The sequence below is a fragment of the Berghia stephanieae genome, chromosome 13 (assembly GCF_034508935.2).
Source record: "Berghia stephanieae isolate SIO BIC M18660-M18661 chromosome 13, UCSD_Bste_1.3, whole genome shotgun sequence".
In the NCBI taxonomy this organism is placed as follows: Eukaryota; Metazoa; Mollusca; class Gastropoda; order Nudibranchia; family Aeolidiidae; genus Berghia; species Berghia stephanieae.
This window is the reverse complement of record NC_088372.1, coordinates 4126256-4145172: the sequence shown is the minus strand read 5'-3', so window position 1 is coordinate 4145172 and position 18917 is coordinate 4126256. Positions and strand designations below refer to the sequence as shown.

Here is an 18917-nt window from a genome sequence, read left to right as displayed (position 1 = left end):
GGTTATGAGTGGAAAGAACTACAACAGGGCTATACGAGTGCATGTGTCTGTTTTGGAGGCTCTAGAGAGGCTTCTGCTTGCAAAATTTGAGCAGGACACGGATTCAAAACTCAGTAAAGACCTCATGTCTTACATAAAGGAATTCACCGAAGGAATGTCAAGCCATACAGCTAATAAAATTCTCCAGTCAACTGTGTATGCTGAGTTATTTTCCCAGTATGAAGCCTTCAAAGAGAGTGTCCGCTCAGGAAAGTACGGAAAAACTGCACAATACTGGATCCAATACATGGACAGAGTTTGGCTTCTCCTCCAGTTTCTGCGAGCTACAAAGACAAACAACTTTCTTCTTCATATATCTTGTTTAAAAGAACTGTGCCCACTGCTTTTTAACATGAATCACCACAATTATGCCAAGTATCTCAGTGTATATTTTGTGTCACTAGCCAACCTGATTCATTCCCACCCAGGGGCAGAAGAAATGTTACAAGATAATGGATTTAGTGTCTCCAGATCAAGGACGCCTCCTGGAAGAATAGCAGTTGATATGACCATTGAACAAACAATAAACAAACATGCAAAGACAAAAGGAGGTATTGTTGGGTTCAGCAAGAGTCTTCCAAGCTATGACCGTTGGAGTGTAACAAGACACAATCGAGCAGAATATGTATCAGCAACCCAAAGAATGATCAGCAACAACAACTGTATGGATATAGACACCCACAAAGAATTGAGCCTTGCAGAAAAAAGACAAAGTGAAAAGCGAGTGCAAAAGATCCTCCAGGCATTTTCAGCATTTATCAATCCCTTTGAAGTTGAAGATGGCTGGTCAGTCTAGCTTCAGGAATGAAAGTGCAAGAGGATGTTGCTGATGACCTGCTAGCCGTGGAAAAAACAGGAAAAAGATTGTTTGAAAGTTTTGTTGAAAACAGACTGAAGGAAAAGACTGTAGAATTTTACAAGCCATTAGAAAGGAACAAGACCAAGACATTTGCATCATTGAGGAAAGTGGTAACAGTGAAAAAAGACATGAACGTGGTCAAAATCAAGGCACAAAGAAATTTATTTGGCCAGCTTCTTGTTTTGTCCCAAGAGCACAGTGTTGATCTTAAAAAGTTCTTCAATATCCTCTAACACCTACTCCATGGTCGCTGGCTTCATCAGATGGTTTACCTCTGAAGACCAACAAAGCAACTCTGTTGCACAAGCTCACGCCTGACAATTCATTAATGTTCGAGGATTATGCAAAAAAAAACAAACAAACACCGTTTACATTGTTGATGGCAATGCACTGTTACAAACTCTGTCAGCAATCCCAAATACATTTGGTGAAGTAGCCAAACTTACATTTTCCTCCTTACCACAAGCAGCTTGTGTACACTTTGTGACTGATACTTACATAGAAGATTCAATCAAAGGTTGTGAGAGATTGAGGGGAGGATCTTCTGAAGATAATGCATACTTGTTAAGAGGATCTGAAACAACAGTGCCCAGACGTTGGAAATCATTTTTCAGCTGCGTTGATAACAAAAGATCCCTTATCAGGTTTCTCCTCAAGGAATGGGAAAGTAACGAATATGTAAAGAAACTGAGAAACAGGGAAATCTTCTTTGTCTGTGAAGAGAGATGCACCATACTATACAGTGACACGGATGAATTTACCACAGCTGTACCCTGTCTAGATCTGTACTCATCACAGGAAGAGGCAGACACACGAATTATACTGCACTGTCAATATGCTTCCCGCCAACCAAACTGTGAAACAATTGTTGTCAGATCACCAGACACGGATGTCTTCTTACTTCTCCTTTCATTCTCAGAGACAATTGGAAAGACCCTGATTTTTGATACTGGCTGTGGCAACAACAGGCGACAAATCAATGTCTCTCAGATAGCAAAGACTTTGTCTAAACAGATGTGTGATGCATTACTTGGTGTCCATGCATTCACAGGCTGTGACACAACAAGGTTTGCTTGGCAAGGAAAGCTGAAAGCTCTAAAATTTCTTCAAAAGGAGGAAGATCTTAGAATTCTGTTCTCCAGATTTGGAACATCAGCAGCTGTTTCGAGTAATGACTGTCTCATGTTAGAGTCATTTGTGTGCAAGCTGTATGGCAAAACCTCATGCACATGGGTCAACAAAGTGAGGTATGACATAGTTCGCCAGCGTTTTAAAGGAAAGAAAGGTACCATCTCATGCAGTGGTGGAATTGATTGTGTGTCAGATGCCTCCTTGTAGTCAAGTATTGTCACTGCACATATCAAGAGCCAACTTTCAAACTCTCATTTGGAGGAATGCAGTGTGCCAGAATCCTAGCATTCCAAAACGGTTGGCAGAGAAATTCTGCAAATGAATTGGAAGTACAGTGGTTCAACGATGCTTTCATTCCAGATGAGTTGCAGGAAATTGTGTATGAAGAAAGCTGCACCAGTACTGACGAAGATACATATGCCGAGAATGGTAGTGATAGCTTTGACAGTGATTTCCTTGACGACACTTCAGAGGACGAAGATGATTTTGCTACTGATGATGAGGATATGTAATAAATTGGTGAGCAGTGCAAACTGTTAAGGAGTAAAGCATGTTTGCAAAACACATAAGGATATTGTTTTTATGTACTTACTGCATCTTGAATCAAGAATCCCTTTTGAGTATCAATTATTCTTCATAATATAACAATGCGATTTCGTTCAAAAGTCTTCGGTAATGATGCTTCACTTGGGTTGTGAACAAATTAGTCTTTTTTCATGATATATCTATTGTTTTTACCACAGCTTCAACTTACTTTTAAATGTGACAACTGGACATCAATACCATGTTTAAAAAGAATGAAAATTATGATGAATTTGGCATCCCACAAAGTGGAGAAAAATTTAAGGGTTGCGTACACTTTTAGTTTTTCCTGTGACGTAGAAATATGAAGGTTGTTGTTGAGGCTTGGGCCATAGCTTTCTTCAGTGCTACATTTTTAATGAACATGCTGTTTTTGGCCATATTAAAAATAATTTTTGTGTAAAACACTGAAATAGCCCATAAGTTTAGTTATGACACTTCATAAGATTACTGACAAATTGTTTCAACTTTCTGTGAATCTATATAATATTTACAAATTGAAAGCTTGTGCACATAGTTTGATAGTATATTCAATTTCCTTCAGTTTGATACCCAATTTGCATATATTTGAATTAATATTGTAGTCTCCAGAGCCTTTGAAAGAAATGTTGTCTCTTTTTTGCAAGGGGACACAACTCACTTTTTCAAAGGGCCATAACTCTCTTAAATGACACTTATTTTTACGGTAACAGTGGAATTTGTATGGCCAATAAGTTCTATTATTTGAAAAACATAGTGGCATAAACTCCCAAAGCACTAATTTTAATTGTTTTATTTTATAGCAGCACTCCGTAAATAATACATACGGTTTTGAGGTGAAAGGTCAGAGGAAAGTAAACGGAGATCGGATGTTATGTTATTGGGCGGTAATAGTTACGGGTAGATATGGGAGTGGTTGTTGTTGTAGTAGGAGTGGTGGCAGTGGCGGTGATGGTGGTATTATTGTTATTATTATTATTATTATATTATTATTATATATTATTATTATTATTATTATTATTATTATTATTATTATTATTATTATTATTATTATTATTATTATTATTATTATTATTATTATTATTATTATTATTATTATTATTATTAGTTATTATATGTAGTATATGTAGTAGTTATAGTAGTAGTAGTATAGTAGTAGTAGTAGTAGTAGTAGTAGTAGTAGTAGTAGTAATAGTAGTTAGGTAGTAGTAGTATGTAGTAGTATAGTAGTAGTATAGTAGAGTAGTAGTAGGTAGTAGTAGTAGTAGTTAGTAGTATGTAGTAGTAGTAGTAGTAGTAGTAGTAGTAGTAGTATAGTAGTAGTAGTAGTAGTAGTAGTAGTAGTAGTAGTGTAGTAAGTAGTAGTAGTATAGTAGTAGTAGTAGTAGTAGTAGTAGTAGTAGTAGTAGTAGTAGTAGTATGTAGTAGTAGTAGTAGTAGTAGTAGTATAGTAAGTAATAGGTTGAGCTACGAAACTAGAACATAGTTGTAGTAGGACTAGAAATATTGTAATTAAGTTTTACAGATGTAATATGTTTGCTAGAACTTCGAAAACCGGCATGGCAAAAGCAATAAAAATGACCTCAAACAAAAACACGAGCGAACTCGAACCAGGACATGATTTGAAGCGACTGTTAAACCACAGAACCCATAACGCCGTCATCGATAAGCCGTCAGTAATAAGAACTTCAATGTGCAGTGTTGGTGTGTGTGTGTGTGTTTTGTGTGTGTGTGTGTGTGTTTTGTGTGTGTGTGTGTGTGTGTGTATTCTGTGTTTACAATTTAAATAAACAATATTAATTTTTACCCTTCTGTGTTTCTTATCTCACTTATAAACAAACAAACAAAAAACCAACCAAACAACACTCAAACAAACTTGAGCTTTTATATAGTGCAATGTTCACTAAACGTGCTCAAAGCGCATTACCAGGGATCCAAAGCCAACAGCACCACTTAACATACGTAGGACGAGACATGCCGCCTGTAAGGTGATATTAATTACAAGTAATTTTTTTTTTCAGACAGAAACAACACTGTCTCTTAAAACCCAAGTACTAATTTTACACCCGAGTACATTGAGAAAATGTGAGTAAAGGGCCTTTTCCAAGGACTCAGTTATTTTTTAAAAGCTTATAGATAGAATGAAGTTGACGTCACTCGGATCTTTGTTATTCACGGTAATTCTCACTAAACTGTATTATCCAGACTGTAAAAGTTCATGATTACACAGAGTTTTGTGTGTTGGTCCGTTATGGATGGCAATGTTGTGAGCTTCTTGGCCAAGCGCATACTATCTATATATAGCTCAATATCCACTAAAACTGCCCAAAGCTCTTTACAAGGGATCCCTGGCCAATAGCAACATCATTTAGGACGTGACATGACGCCCGCTGAGCGATATTACATTTTTTTTTGGAACAGAGACAACGCTGTTAATGGAAAGGTACTCAATTTACACCTGAGTACGGTGATAGAATGTGAGTAAAGAGCCTTCTGCAAGGACTCAACTATGGGCTGAGCGAGGCTTGAATCCCAGGACCTTGATTGTAAATTGTAATATCGCAGACATGTCCCGTCCTACATGTAAAGTGTTTCTGTTGACCAGGGACCCCTTGTAAAGCGTATTGAGCACGTTTAGTGGATATCTCACTATATAAAAGCTCAATTTTTTCCCCAAAAAAACTAGAGGTATATGAGTTAGACAATAAAATGTATAGTAAAATGAAGGAAGTAAAAATAACTCTTATAAAAGATACAACACATGGTAAACTTTGGCCTTCTTCAAATAAACAAGAAAAGGAAATATGTTATATTACATTGGCATTATTTCCTGTTCTTGATTACCCGAAGAAGGCCAAAAGCCGAAACGATGTTTGTGTTGTGTCTTTTATAGAACACCAGTCCACAGAGAATCCGAGAATCCGAATCATTGTTTTCAAGAAATCCTTGAAAATATTTCTTTTTTTATGTCATGTACTTTCTATATTGTTTTGTGTTGATGTAATTTATAAAGCGCCAAGAGCCTCAATGTTGAGGATACCGTGCGCTCTAAAAGAGTATATTATTATTATTATTATTATTATTATTATTATTATTATTATTATTATATTATTATTATTATTATTATTATAATTATTATTATTTATTATTATTATTATTATTATTGTCATTATTATTATTATTATTATTATTATTATTATTATTATTATTATTATTATTATTTTATTATTATTATTATTATTATTATTATTATTATTATCTTATTATTATTATTATATTATTATATTATTTAATCACGTTACTCCCCATATTTGACTATCCATAGTATTTCGTGTATTTTTAGCGTCCAGTTTCACACCTTTTTTTCTTGGGTGTTACACGAAGCATCCCCATTGAACGCAAATCCTTTCGTGTTGCTAACGATGACATTTTCCACCATTGAAGGAGACAAAAGCAAAAAGGATTGCTGAACTTGCCAACAGTTTCTAGATAGTTCAAGAAAATATTCTCTAAAAAAAAAAACAAGTAAGATTTTTATTTTTATTTTAAAACCATTTTTCACAAAATGATCTGAACAAGTGTCTTTGAAATTTCCCAAGTCCATAAAATACATGCATACCTGGATACCTTTGTATAGAGCTTTTAGACTTGGTGTAGAGAGGTGGGCCTTTGGCCTACCAACCTCCGCTGCACGTCCAACTCACCTTGAGCATGCATTCACGTAAAATATAAAGATTTTTTTTAAAAACCTACCTCTGTTTCAAAAACTAGCATCTTTCACCTTTCTAAGAAACATTTTGATTTTTCAGAACTTTAGTTCGTTAAAAAATACCGGCCAATCTGACCCGTTGAGTCGAATGAAAACGAAATTTTGTTGTTTACACGGTTCAAAGGAAATGCCGTAAATAAGCTTTCATGGACTTCCTGTGTTGTTTTTACAGTGTCACGTGACCGTTTTGAGAAATTTGTCGTCTGCTACAAATAATTAGACCGGTAGGGGGTAGATATTTTCGTTGGAGCAGAGAAAAAGTGAGTATTATTTCTTGGACTTGTAGAGAGGCCTAGGGTCCACCAGCAGTCAAGTTGATTGAATAAAAGAAAAAAAGGCCTTTTTTATCCGCCGCCACCACCACCGTGAGAGTGAGAGGGGGGGGGGGGGGTTGCATGATGAAGACGAAAGGGAGACGTGTCGCTTGTGACCTTGGTGATGTAGAGCATGTCAACGATGCTGGCAGATGTTCTTAACCCCTTAACAGCGAAGCAATTTTTTTGCTTTCAGATAATAGTTTGCTTTTATCTTTATTATTGTTAACGGAGAATACAGCTTTTCCACCAAGAGAGCAGTCAGACTATCGCAACTCGGACTTCAATTGTCTATAATCGTTTTGCCGTTACTTGTCTTTTGATGAAAGAGGATTTGGTGTTAGGTCAAAGATCGAATTTCGCCGCGAAAGGTTACATTGCTACTGGGTTTGCTCTCCTCCCCCCCCTACTTTTTTTCTTCCTTTTTTTTTCAACTTAGTATTGTTGATTGCTATTTCCTTTTTTTATGATTAGCAAGTGCCGTGGGAGTCTCACAGGATGCAGGAGTACTGCAATTAACTCTTTGCCAGTGACATTGATTGTTTTGTTTTCAAATAATAGTCGTCATTTATATTATTTTTTAACGCAGAAAAAAAAAAACGTTTCCACCATAAGAGCAGTAAGAATATTGATAAAAAGCGCTTTGAGCACGTTGAGTGGATATTGCTCTATATAAAAGCTCAAGTTTTTAAATTGTAATTTGTCTTTTGTCTTTTGATGAAAACGGTAAGATTTTTATTTTTGGTCCAAGTAAGATTGATATTCGCCTTTAAAAGGTTAAGTTGTTTTGTTTTTTCAGGGGTTTTTTTGTTTTGTTTTTCAAATGAAGATACGCTGCTTCTTTTTTTTTTTTCTTTTCCTCAACTGGCAAGCTATCGCTGTACTTACCCGCATGGCTTGCACACACAAAAGGATACATCTAGGTCACAAAACCTTACATCCAGGTCACAAAATCAGACAACTAGGTCACACATCAAGACATCTGTTTCGTTTGTTCCAAGAAAGCAAAACACACCAGACGTCTTGGAGTTCGAAAGAGCTTTCCATAAAATATTTGGTATTTGCAAGACCCCCAGAAACCAATTCCCTATACAGCTCTTGTGCACGGTTACTTATGACCTTGATTTATTTCGTACCCACCCCCAAAATCCCACTTATTGTGTGTTATAGGCAGAACATAATAAATAGCTGGGCTCCCACATGCGTGACTAAATTGGCCAAAGAGAGAATCTATACTTTGGCATTAGACCCCCATTACCTGATGTCTTGGTTTTTAATCCTAGCCGAGTGAGAGAGAGAAAACAAAACAATCATACATGTATCTGCAAACAGCAGAACGTTTTCATTTTACATTGAGATGGGAAGGGGAAGGGATAACACTATGATAAGAACGAGAGAGAGAGAGAGAGAGAGAGAGAGAGAGAGAGAGAGAGAGAGAGAGAGAGAGAGAGATGGGGGGGGGGGTGGATAGTAAGGGGGAATGGGAAAAGATGAAAGAAACAATGGGGTGCCTGATGACGTAGATCAAAGGATTGTTACAGCGGTGTTCACGGTGCGTACTTCGTGAAATTTTAACCTTTTACAGTGACACTGATTTTTTTCTCAGATTGCTTATGCGGAATAAATCGTTTCACCAAGAGAGCAGTAGTAAGAGTATATTTAGACTCGGGCTTCAATTAAACTATAAATCCCAAAGCTTGTCTTTTAATGATAACATTAAGACTAAGATCTGGAGTTTGGGGAGTGTAAGATCGAATCTCGCCATTAATGGTTAAAATTGTTTTGATTTAAAAAAAAATAACACACACACAAACACACACACACACACACACACACACACACACACACACACGAGCGCGTGCGGTCACGACAGCGAGGACCATCTATTGCTTGTGTTGCAACAGTAAACCAGTTTACGTGTACGTAGATCCTGAGGCTAGATGCCCCGTTACCGTGTACGTAGGCACTCCCAAAAAAAAAAAAGAGACACACACACACACTCACACACATACACACACACACACACACACGCAGTCTCGCATTCGCTACAAACTACTTTTGCGCACCAATTTTTACTGCACTAATGCACCAAATTGCATACCTATCTATGGACACTTTTTTCCGTATCTTTTTCCCAATAAACTTTTTTAACTGGGGCGGAACCTTGATAACAGAAACGAAACCCACACGATTTCGCGAAGAATGAATCATGAAAAAAATTAGGATATAATTTCAACACAACTTTTGAAATTCATCAAGGATTGTCCAGTACCGAATGTTTTTTGATAGAAAACAAATGCATCTTCAAATCTAAACTGCTTTTGACGGTAAGCGGTAAGTTTTTTATTTATTTTTCTGTCCAAACGAATGATTTGTCCTGGTATAGAAGCTAAGTATTGGTAACACCGGCGCAGCTCTCTAGTCTCCTTCGCTCCTCCTCATCTATTAATGATTGGACCAATTTTTATAATTGAACTTGTTTCCTAGGATGTTGCTTCTCTACAACTCTGCTTTGAATTTATTCAATTTTTTTGCTGATACTGTGGTTTCTTGCAGTTTATTCCAGTTATTTACAATTCTGGATGAAAAAAAGTTCCTTCTTTCATTTGTTTTAAAACGTTCTTTTTCTAGTTTCTTGCTGTTTACTCGTGTGTGAATGTTCTTGTTTTGTTTAAGAAATCCTGTCTCTACCATGTCTATTCCCTTTACTATTTTATATGTTAGGATCATATCTCCTCTTCTTCTCCTGTAATCTAAGGTCGGGAGATTTAATTCTTTCAATCTCTCTCAGTAGGTTTTGTCTTTCAGGTGTGTGATAAGTTTTGTTGCTCTCCTTTGCACTCTTTCCAAACAGTCTTTGTCTCCCTCAAATTTCGGATACCATATGCAGTTGGCATATTCCAGCTTTGATCTAACCATAGTCTTGTAGATGGTAGTCATGTGTTTTGTTTTCAGATTCTTGAAATTTCTTTTCACTATTCCGAGTGTTTTACCAGCCTTAGATTGAACATCTTGAATTTGCTTCTTGAAGTTTAGCTTCCTATCAATAAATACTCCTAGCTCTTTTTCCCCATTGGATTTCTGCAGGGGTTTTTCTTTCATTATATGGTTGGGTTCTCTGTTGTTTTTTTCCTAGGTGAAAATGATAAAAATAGGTTAAATTTCAAGTTTCAAGTGCATCCATGGCATTTCTCCCAACTTAAAAAATGAGATTTTTATATAGCAGCGCAATATCCACTAAATGTGCTCAAAGCGTTTTATAAGGGGTCCATGCTCAACAGCAACATTTAACATTTATGGCGGGATATGACGCCTATTAGGCGATATTACAATTTTTCGGACAAAGACAACGCTCTTAACGGCTAGATACTCAGTTTACACCTGTAGTAGGCATCCTTCTATCTCGAGAGACGATGGTTTGCGCCCTGTATGGCTTTTGTCTCATCAGTCTTGTTGAGAGCAACGACGGGTGTGCCTCAGCAGACCAATCCTTGCATGGCAGTCTCTACCGCAGTTGTTGCACACGTAGTTTGACTGTGTGTTTGGTATTTGGATCTGCTGCCTCTCTTTCCTCCTTGCTCTCCTCTCCTTAAACTTCGTCTTTCTCCTCTCCTCACCTCTCTTCACTCCCTCCATCACCGCATATCTCCAGCCGCTGCGGTCGTCAGCAAGCGACTCCCAGGTGTTTGAGTCGATGCCTGTCAATTTCATGTCTCGTTTGCAGACATCATAGAAGCGCAGAGCTGGACGGCCAGTTGGTCGCCGTCCAGAAGCTAGTTCACCGTACATGATGTCTTGGGGTATGCGTCCATGGTCCACCTGAGTACCGTGAGATAATGTGAGTAAAGGGGAGGCATTCCGGAAGCTCCTACATCCCCAGTATTCTTTTTTAAAAAAATAATGTTCTAGTAGGGGGTTTGGGGGGGGGGACTTTTTTTTAATCCGAAAGAGAGTGTCATACCACTAACCCAAATATCCGCACTACTTGTCATCTCTTTTGGAGACCTTCCGAAAGCTCCTAGTGCTAAGGGAAACAACTCCAATATTCCCTTAACTAACCTAGTACCTTTAACTAACCCTAATAGGAAAATCAAACACCCTAGCAAATTTACTAAGACTAATAATAGAAAAAAAACCTCCGACCTCGAGCTATACCTAATAGAAAAACAAACCCTAGGACTGCTTTGCACTACCTTTCAATACTTAAAAAAACAAAATGGCGACGGAAAACCAAAACAATTGTCGTAATAGGAAAGTTTAAACTTAAACTACGAAATCAATGTTTGTTCTAAAGTTTTTAAAACGCTACTATATGAGATTACCGGAAGAGTAGCGTCCCTTACAGAGAGAACGTCAACATGGTTTTGCGCATGCGTCTCTCTCGTCCTCGCTTTCGGTGAAGGGTCTCATGCCGCTTTCACCGGAAGCGAGCACGAGAGACGCATGCGCAAAACCAAAATGACGTTCTCTCTCTAATAACTTCCTGGCCGGTGACGTCCAATCAAGGGACGCTACTCTTCCGCTAATCTCATTCCCTGTTGACAAATTGAAATAATAAACCCATGACAAAAGATCCAATGTGAATATAGAAATTGAAAAAAATGCTAGCACGAGGAGCTTTAGGACGGTCTCCCCTTTTTTTTAACAGTTTGATATGCGAGTAACTTGCAAACTTTTTTTCTCTTTTTTGAAATTAAGGCTAGTTCTATCACCCCTTGACTTAAATGATTTTTCGATAACATCTGGAGGCCTTCCGAAAGCTCCTACATCCCCAGTATTTTAAAATATTTTTTATAATCTTCTAGTAGGGGGTTTGTGAGGGGGGGGGGACTTTTTTTTATAATGTTCTTATATAGGGTTTGGGAGGGGGAGACTTTTTAAAAAATTGTCCCCTCTTCCCAAACCCCCTACTAGAACATTAGAAAAAAATAATACTGGGATGTAGGAGCTTTCGGAATGCCTCCCCTAACATCTGCTCGGGCATAGTAATCGGTGGTTTGACGTAGGGAATGAGTAAGGAAGTAGTAAGCTTCGCAGTCTGAATGGCGCGTGATGAGAATTGTGTGATTAAGTCACAGACTTTAAAAAAAAGCTTCGATGAGTATATTTAGCTGCTCTCTCCATCCAAGATGACAATATAATTGTTACCATTGGTCACGGTCCTGGGCCAGAGTTTTGAGGCTGTCAAGATCTTGTTGTTACTTTAGTACGGAGGGCACTGCATGCAGTATTTCTTATTTTTTCCGGGTTTAATCATAGCAATCGTTCTGTTATAGATAGAATGCGCTTGGACAAGGAGTTCACAACATTGCCATCCGGAAGTATAACGGACCAACACACAAACTATGTGTAACCATGAACTTTTATAGTCTGGTTTATACAGTTTAGTGAGAACAACTCACAAACGCGGCTGGCAAAAACAATAACAAAGGCCTGAGTGACGTCATCTGCATACTATCTAGAGCCTGATACTGAAATTCAAAAGGACTGGCAGTTTGACGTTTTTATTTGGATTTTGCACCGCTTATTGAGTTGTCGTTAGTAGAGCTCATGGAAACAAGTTATTTCATTGGTTGAACTATTGAATACAACTCACGTTTTGTTTTCTTTTGTGGCAAAATACTGGCATTTTGACGTCATTTAATTGTCAGTATCAGGCCACAGATTATTTCGGACTTATCTGAATCTAGAAATTTCTGATATGTAGAGAGATCCTGGTTCCTGATATCGTGATATTGGTGGACTCCTTACATATTTAAAATGTGTACTTTTATATAACGCAAAATCCACTAAATGTCCTCATGGCGCTTTACAAGGGCTCCCTGGCCAGCAGCAACATTTAACATTTAGGACGGGACATAACGCCTGTTAGGCGATGTTACAATTTTTTTCGGACAGAGAATACGCTGTTAACCAGGTACTCATTTACACCTGAGTACGGTGAGAGAATGTGAGTTAAGAGTCTTCTCCAAGGAGTCAACTATGCGCCGAGCGAGGCTCGAACACAGGACCTTCCGATCCGAAAGCAATTGTCATACCATTAGACCACATAGCCGCATGTTGGTGGTCTCCTTACATATCTGTTGCCATGAAGGAAATATTCTGTCATTGCAGTTTGGGCTGGAATGTTTTCTCCTCGACGTAAGACATGACCTTATAGAAACATTGACACATAGATAACCACGCCTCTCGGACAGTCGTCATAATGTAAACAATGGCAGTGATAGGTAAACATCACAAACTACACAGGTTTTACTATCTATGGCATGTGTCTAAGTAAAGTACCCACTATTCTGGCGACTGATCAATAGAACCAACATCGAAAACTATTGTAAATTTAAACGTTTATAAAATGATTGAGAAAATCGTGTGATAACTAGTCACCCACATGGCGGTAAAAAAATAATAATTGGATTCCTTATTCTGATGTCACGTCGCCCAGCAACGGCGAGCAACGTGGTTCTAAACAAAGAAAATCGGTACTTTTTATTCTTCATGCTGGCTAGAAATGTTCATATGTCATGTGATCAGAATGTATAAAAGTCAAATCATGATCGTATTTATAATGTTTTCTCCTCTGGAATACACCTTTATGCTCGTGAAAAAATATTTCATTAGGGCGTCCGCCATTGTACCGATAGTTTAGAGCCAGTTACTAATATCATGCGTCATTACGAGGGAAGTGACGTCACGATTGTTGAACGGTGGCCTTCGTAAAGTTATGGCCTGATACTGACCAAAAAATGACGTCAAAATGCCAGTCTTTTGCCACAAAAGAAAACAAATCGTGAGTTGTATTCAATAGTTTAGCCAATGAAACAATTTGTTTTCATGAGCTCTACTAACGACAACTCACTAGAAGGTGGAAAAACCAAATAAGGACGTCAAACTGCCAGTCCTTTTGGATTTCAGTATCAGCGTAGCCATCGTTATGTTATAGCCTGATACCGAAATCCAAAAGGACTGGCAGTTTGACGTCATAAGTGGAACCAAGTCATTTCATTGGTTGAACTATTGAATTCAACTCACGATTTGTTTTCTTTTGTAGCAAAAGACTGGTATTTTGACGTCATTTTTTGGTGTCAGTATCAGGCCATAACTTTACGAAGGCCACGGTATCAGGCTATAACATAACGATGGCTACGGTTGAACTCCTATTTTTGCACCGTCTAGTGAGTTTTCGTTAGAAGAGCTCAAGGAAACAAGTTATTTCATTGGCTGAGCTATTGACGTCCATCCTCAGGTTTTCGCCATGAGACGCCCACGTTTAACCTCAAACTCCGTCGTCTGCGTCTTGCTACTGGCCGGCCTCATCTTGCCGCCAGCAGCCGTGGACGCTATTTGGTTCGGCAATGCCATGGACTGGGCTGATGAATCCATCCAGAGAATCCAAGATCTTTTCGATAACTCCAGACAACTGTCCCAGAGGTGCAAGGATCATATCAATTATCTGTACCTGAGCGATACTCCACAACTGGAGCCCCCCGATTGTGAAATGTAAGAGGTTTTTGTTTTGTTTTTGCTTTATTGCCGACCTCCCATATATTATTATTATTATTATTATTATTATTATTATTATTATTATTATTATTATTATTATTATTATTACTATTATTATTATTATTATTATTATTATTATTATTATATTATTATTATTATTATTATCATTATTATTATTATTATTATTATTATTATTATTATTATTATTATTATATTATTATTATTATTATTATTATTATTATTATTATTATTATTATTACTATTAGTTTTAATGTATTATTATTATTATTATTATTAATACGATTATTATATTATTATTATTATTATTATTATTATTATTATTATTATTATTATTATTATTATTATTATTATTATTATTATTATTATTATTATTATTAATAATGATAATAATTATACTAATGACAATAATAATGATGATGATAATAATAATAATAATAATAATAATAATAATAATAATAATAATAATAATAATAATAATAATAATAATAATAATAATATAATAATAATAATAATAATAATAATAATAATAATAATAATAATAATAATAATAATAATAATAATAATAATAATATTGAAGCATTTATAAAGAGCATACTTCCAGTCACAGGTGCCCAATACGCTATAAAATATAAACAGTTCCAATCAATAGTGAATCAATGCACAAATTAAAATATTATACAACCCGAAAAGGCACGGGGGGAGATGTTCTGTTTTCAGATTCTTTTTATAAATGTAATATGAAGAACTGGATCTAGTTTTAGAACTTATGTTTCCCCATCACCGATCGGCACTGATACAGAACGATTTACTGTTACATGTGTTTGAATTTTTTTCTTACGTTTAGCAGTAAAGAGTCAGCAGACCTCAAAACTCGCACTGGTTTATAGAGGGAGAATTTATTTAGGTCTTGGATGTAAGGAGAGGGGAATTGGATTCAATAGTCTGATGTCACGTCGCCCAGCAACGGCGGACATCGTGGTTCTAAACAAAGTAAATCGGTACTTTTTATTCTTCATGCTGGATAGAATTTTTCATCATATGTCTTGTAATCAGAATGTGTAAAAGTCAAAACATGATCTTAATAACCACGAAGTCTGTATTTTGTTCAAACGAACTTTATTATAAACCAATGACCATCATATCTGGAATGGTGAAACAGAAGGAAAGTAATAAGTATAACTGGAGTCAATGGTGAAACGATAGGAAAGTAATTAAGAGTGACTGGAACTAATAGCATAATACTCTATGATCAGATTTATAACGGTCTTTTTTCTCCTCTGGATACGCTTTTATGCTCGTCGGAGAAATATTTCATATGGGCGTCCGCCACTGTTCCTATAGTTTAGAGCCAGTTACTAAGTTACCATGCGTCATTACGAGGGAAGTGACGTTATGACTGTTGAAGCGTACTTCGTTCATGGCTTTTTTTTTTGCACAACAAAAAATCTTAAAATCAATTCAGAAAAGTGAGTGGAGAAGGCACATGTTGATAACAACAAGACGTGAAGTGAGTAGGAAAGTGCCAGAAGACATTAGAGAATAAAAATTTCGCGGTGGCCAGGGGGGCTCGAACCGTGGCCTTCGTAAAGTTATGGCCTGACACTGACCAAAAAATGACGTCAAAATGCCAGTCTTTTGCCACAAAAGAACACAAATCGTGAGTTGTGTTCAATAGTTCAACCAATGAAATAACTTGTTTCCATGAGCACTACTAACGACAACTCACTAGGCGGTGCATAAACCAAATAATGACGTCAAACTGCCAGTCATTTTGGATTTCAGTGTCAGGCTATAACATACCGATGACTACGCTCGAACCCGCGAATTTACTGGTATGAAATTTTTATTCTCTATTGTCTTCTGGCACTTTCCTACTCACTTCATTTCTTGTTGTTGAGATCAATTCTAAACTTTACTGGCAGCCAGTGGGGGGATTTTAGTATTGGTGAGGTAGGAGGTCACTCGATATGTCTGCTATTATCCCAAGGGAGAGAAGGGGTGAAATGTTCAGTTTTGGGCGGTCCTACTATTTGTTGTCCGCAGCCGTCCGGAGTAGAATGAGGAGCTATTGGAAGGCCTCCCTTTCGGACGACTTCTGGAAAGCTCCGTACAGCTCTGAGGGCTTCCGGATGGCTTGAGAATGCTTTAAATGACCTCCAGACGGATTCGGACGGCTCCGGAGGGCAATTAGTACGACCCGTTTTGGGAGACAATTTTTTTTTCTTTTCTTGTAAATCATTTCTCTATTACGCAGGGGCGTGGCTATAAAATTAATTGGATTCCATAGTCTGATGTCACGTCGCCCAGCAAAGGCGACCATCGTGGTTCTAAAGAAAGAAAATCGGTACTTTTTGTTCTTCATGCTGGCTAGAACTTTTCATATGTCTTGTGATCAGAATGTGTAAAAGTCAAAACATGATCAGAATTATAATGTTTTTTTTTCACCTCTGTATACGCTTTTATGCTCGTCGGATGAATATTTCATAAGGGTGTCCGCCATTGTTCCGATAGTTTAGAGCCAGTTACTAAGTTACCATGCGTCATTACGAGGGAATTACGTCACGACTGTTGAAGCGTATTTGGTGCCTGGCATCACATACATCTGTTAAAAATGGATTATAGCATTTTTAAATATATAAAATTGGCACTTACTTATTTGAGTATCTAAGCATTTCCTTTATTATTTTTTTTCCTTTCTTTTGTATTTACAAATATAACATGTTTTAAGTCATTTTCTTCTGATTCTGGCACCACCCTATACTGAAAGCATGCCACGCCAGTGCTATTATTACGTTCAGTTGTATTTTTTGTTTGTTTTGTATACCGTGATTTGTAAACAAGTTAGTGAATGTATTCCTCGACTTGACTTGACTTTTATACCTCTAGACTCCTGGCGGAGCATAGGGGGGCCTCAACAGCACTTTTCCATTTCTTCTGTCCTCGGCACAGACCTTGCTTTCCCTCACTCCAGATAAAGATTGGAGACGCAGAAATCTTGGTAAAGGCTTCTTTTCCTCCCAAGTCTGTTTTGGACGAACCCGTTTCCTCTTGCCCTTCCATGTGGGTTCCATTCGAGAGCCTGGTTGGTTATATTACAGCGCTCTTTCCGCAGGGTATGGCCAACCATCGCCACTTTCTGCGTCTGACCTGGACATCCATTTGTTCTTGGTTTGTTCTTGTCCCTCTTAACGGGAATATAACAGCTTCAACAAAGAACAAAATACCAAAAAAAACCCCGGTATTTTGTACCGAAGCCCGTGGCATTTTTTTCCAGTAAATGCGTCAATTTTTTTAATGACTAAATAATGACAAGTCCAAAAGAAATGACATCTGTAGTTGTGCATGTCTTTTGTGCTGCTATGTGGTCTAGTGGTATGACCCTCGCTTTCGGATCGGAAGGTCCTCAGTTAGTTCGAGTTTCACATTCTCCCACCGTACTTAGGTGTGAAAAAATGGGTACCTGGCAGCTAACAGCGTTGTATCTGCTATCGGAAGACAAAAAAAAAGAAATATATCGCCTAACAGGCGTCATATTTCGTTCTACCTGTTACATGTTGCTGCTGTTCTGTCGTTTAATTGAAGAACACAGTATGTGCTATAATTTGGGTACCATGCATAGCATATATATACTGTGTTTGTTTGTTTGTTTGTTTGTTTTTTTTTTAAACAACGGCAGTGTTGGTCCCCTTGTGAATAGTTTTGTTGAAGACATTACGTGGATATTGCGCTATATGAAAGCTTTTGTTTGTTGTTGTTTGTTTTTTTTTGTGTTTTTTTTTGTTTTTTTTTTTGTTTTTAATTTTTTATGTCTTTTCTCAAGGATCTCTACGGAGGAATCCATGGAGTTCCTCTCAGAGGATGGGAAATGTGACGAGGATGAGTATGAAAAGATTAAGGATAAGATCTGCGAATCGGACTTTTTCGAATCGTCGGAAGGCAAGAGTAGAGCAGGGTCGGTTCACACCCAGGTCTACGCGTTGGTTGTTGGTTGTTTGCATATCCTACTTGTATTCTATCAAATTATAGTCGCTTAGATGAAACAAACAACAAACCCTTGTGACCTAAAACCTCAAAAACGGTTGGTTGATTAACCCTCTCCATACCAACTATAGATAAAATCGTCACATTCGTTACGACACGATAAACAATTTTCTCATTCTGAATGCTCTTGTACATCACAAAATGTAAAAAAAATGCTTTGATTACAGCTATGAATACTAAACACTGTGGTTTAGAGATCATTTAGCTGAACAGTTTTCTGTATAGAATGCACTTGTTGCTCTTTTGTTTGAGTAAGAAAAATCTATTTTTGTGTCGGGTGGGTGTGAATTTTCGGGGGGAAATTAATTGTAAAAATTGCTGTTAAGGAGAGGGTTAAGGATGGACTCAAATGTTTTTTTTTTAATTTGTTTTTTTTTTTTTGCTGAACAAAAACATTCTAAAATTATTTACAACTTTTTAATTGTTTTATGTTATGGCAGCACTACGTAAATAATACATACGGTTCTGAGGTGAAAGGTCAGAGGAAAGTAAACGGAGATCGGATGTTAAGTTATTTGGCGGTAATAGTTACGGGTAGATATGGGAGTGGCTGTTGTTGTAGTGGCGGTGATGGTGGTATTATTATTATTATTATTATTATTATTATTATTATATTATTATTATTATTATTATTATTATTATTATTATTATTATTATTATTAATTATTATTATTAATTATTA

At 37.0% G+C, this 18917-nt stretch overlaps 1 protein-coding gene across 1 annotated transcript; it reads left to right on the top strand.

The window, feature by feature from the left end:
- The first annotated feature begins 5970 nt into the window (after positions 1–5970).
- Positions 5971–18631, top strand: LOC144958754 (uncharacterized). The gene is made up of 3 exons (XM_078890939.1): positions 5971–6115; positions 13917–14170; positions 18015–18631. The coding sequence occupies exons 2-3, from the start codon at positions 13926–13928 to the stop codon at positions 18226–18228; spliced, it is 459 nt and encodes a 152-aa protein (XP_078747065.1). The 5' UTR covers positions 5971–6115; positions 13917–13925; the 3' UTR covers positions 18229–18631.
- Positions 18632–18917: the final 286 nt, after the last annotated feature.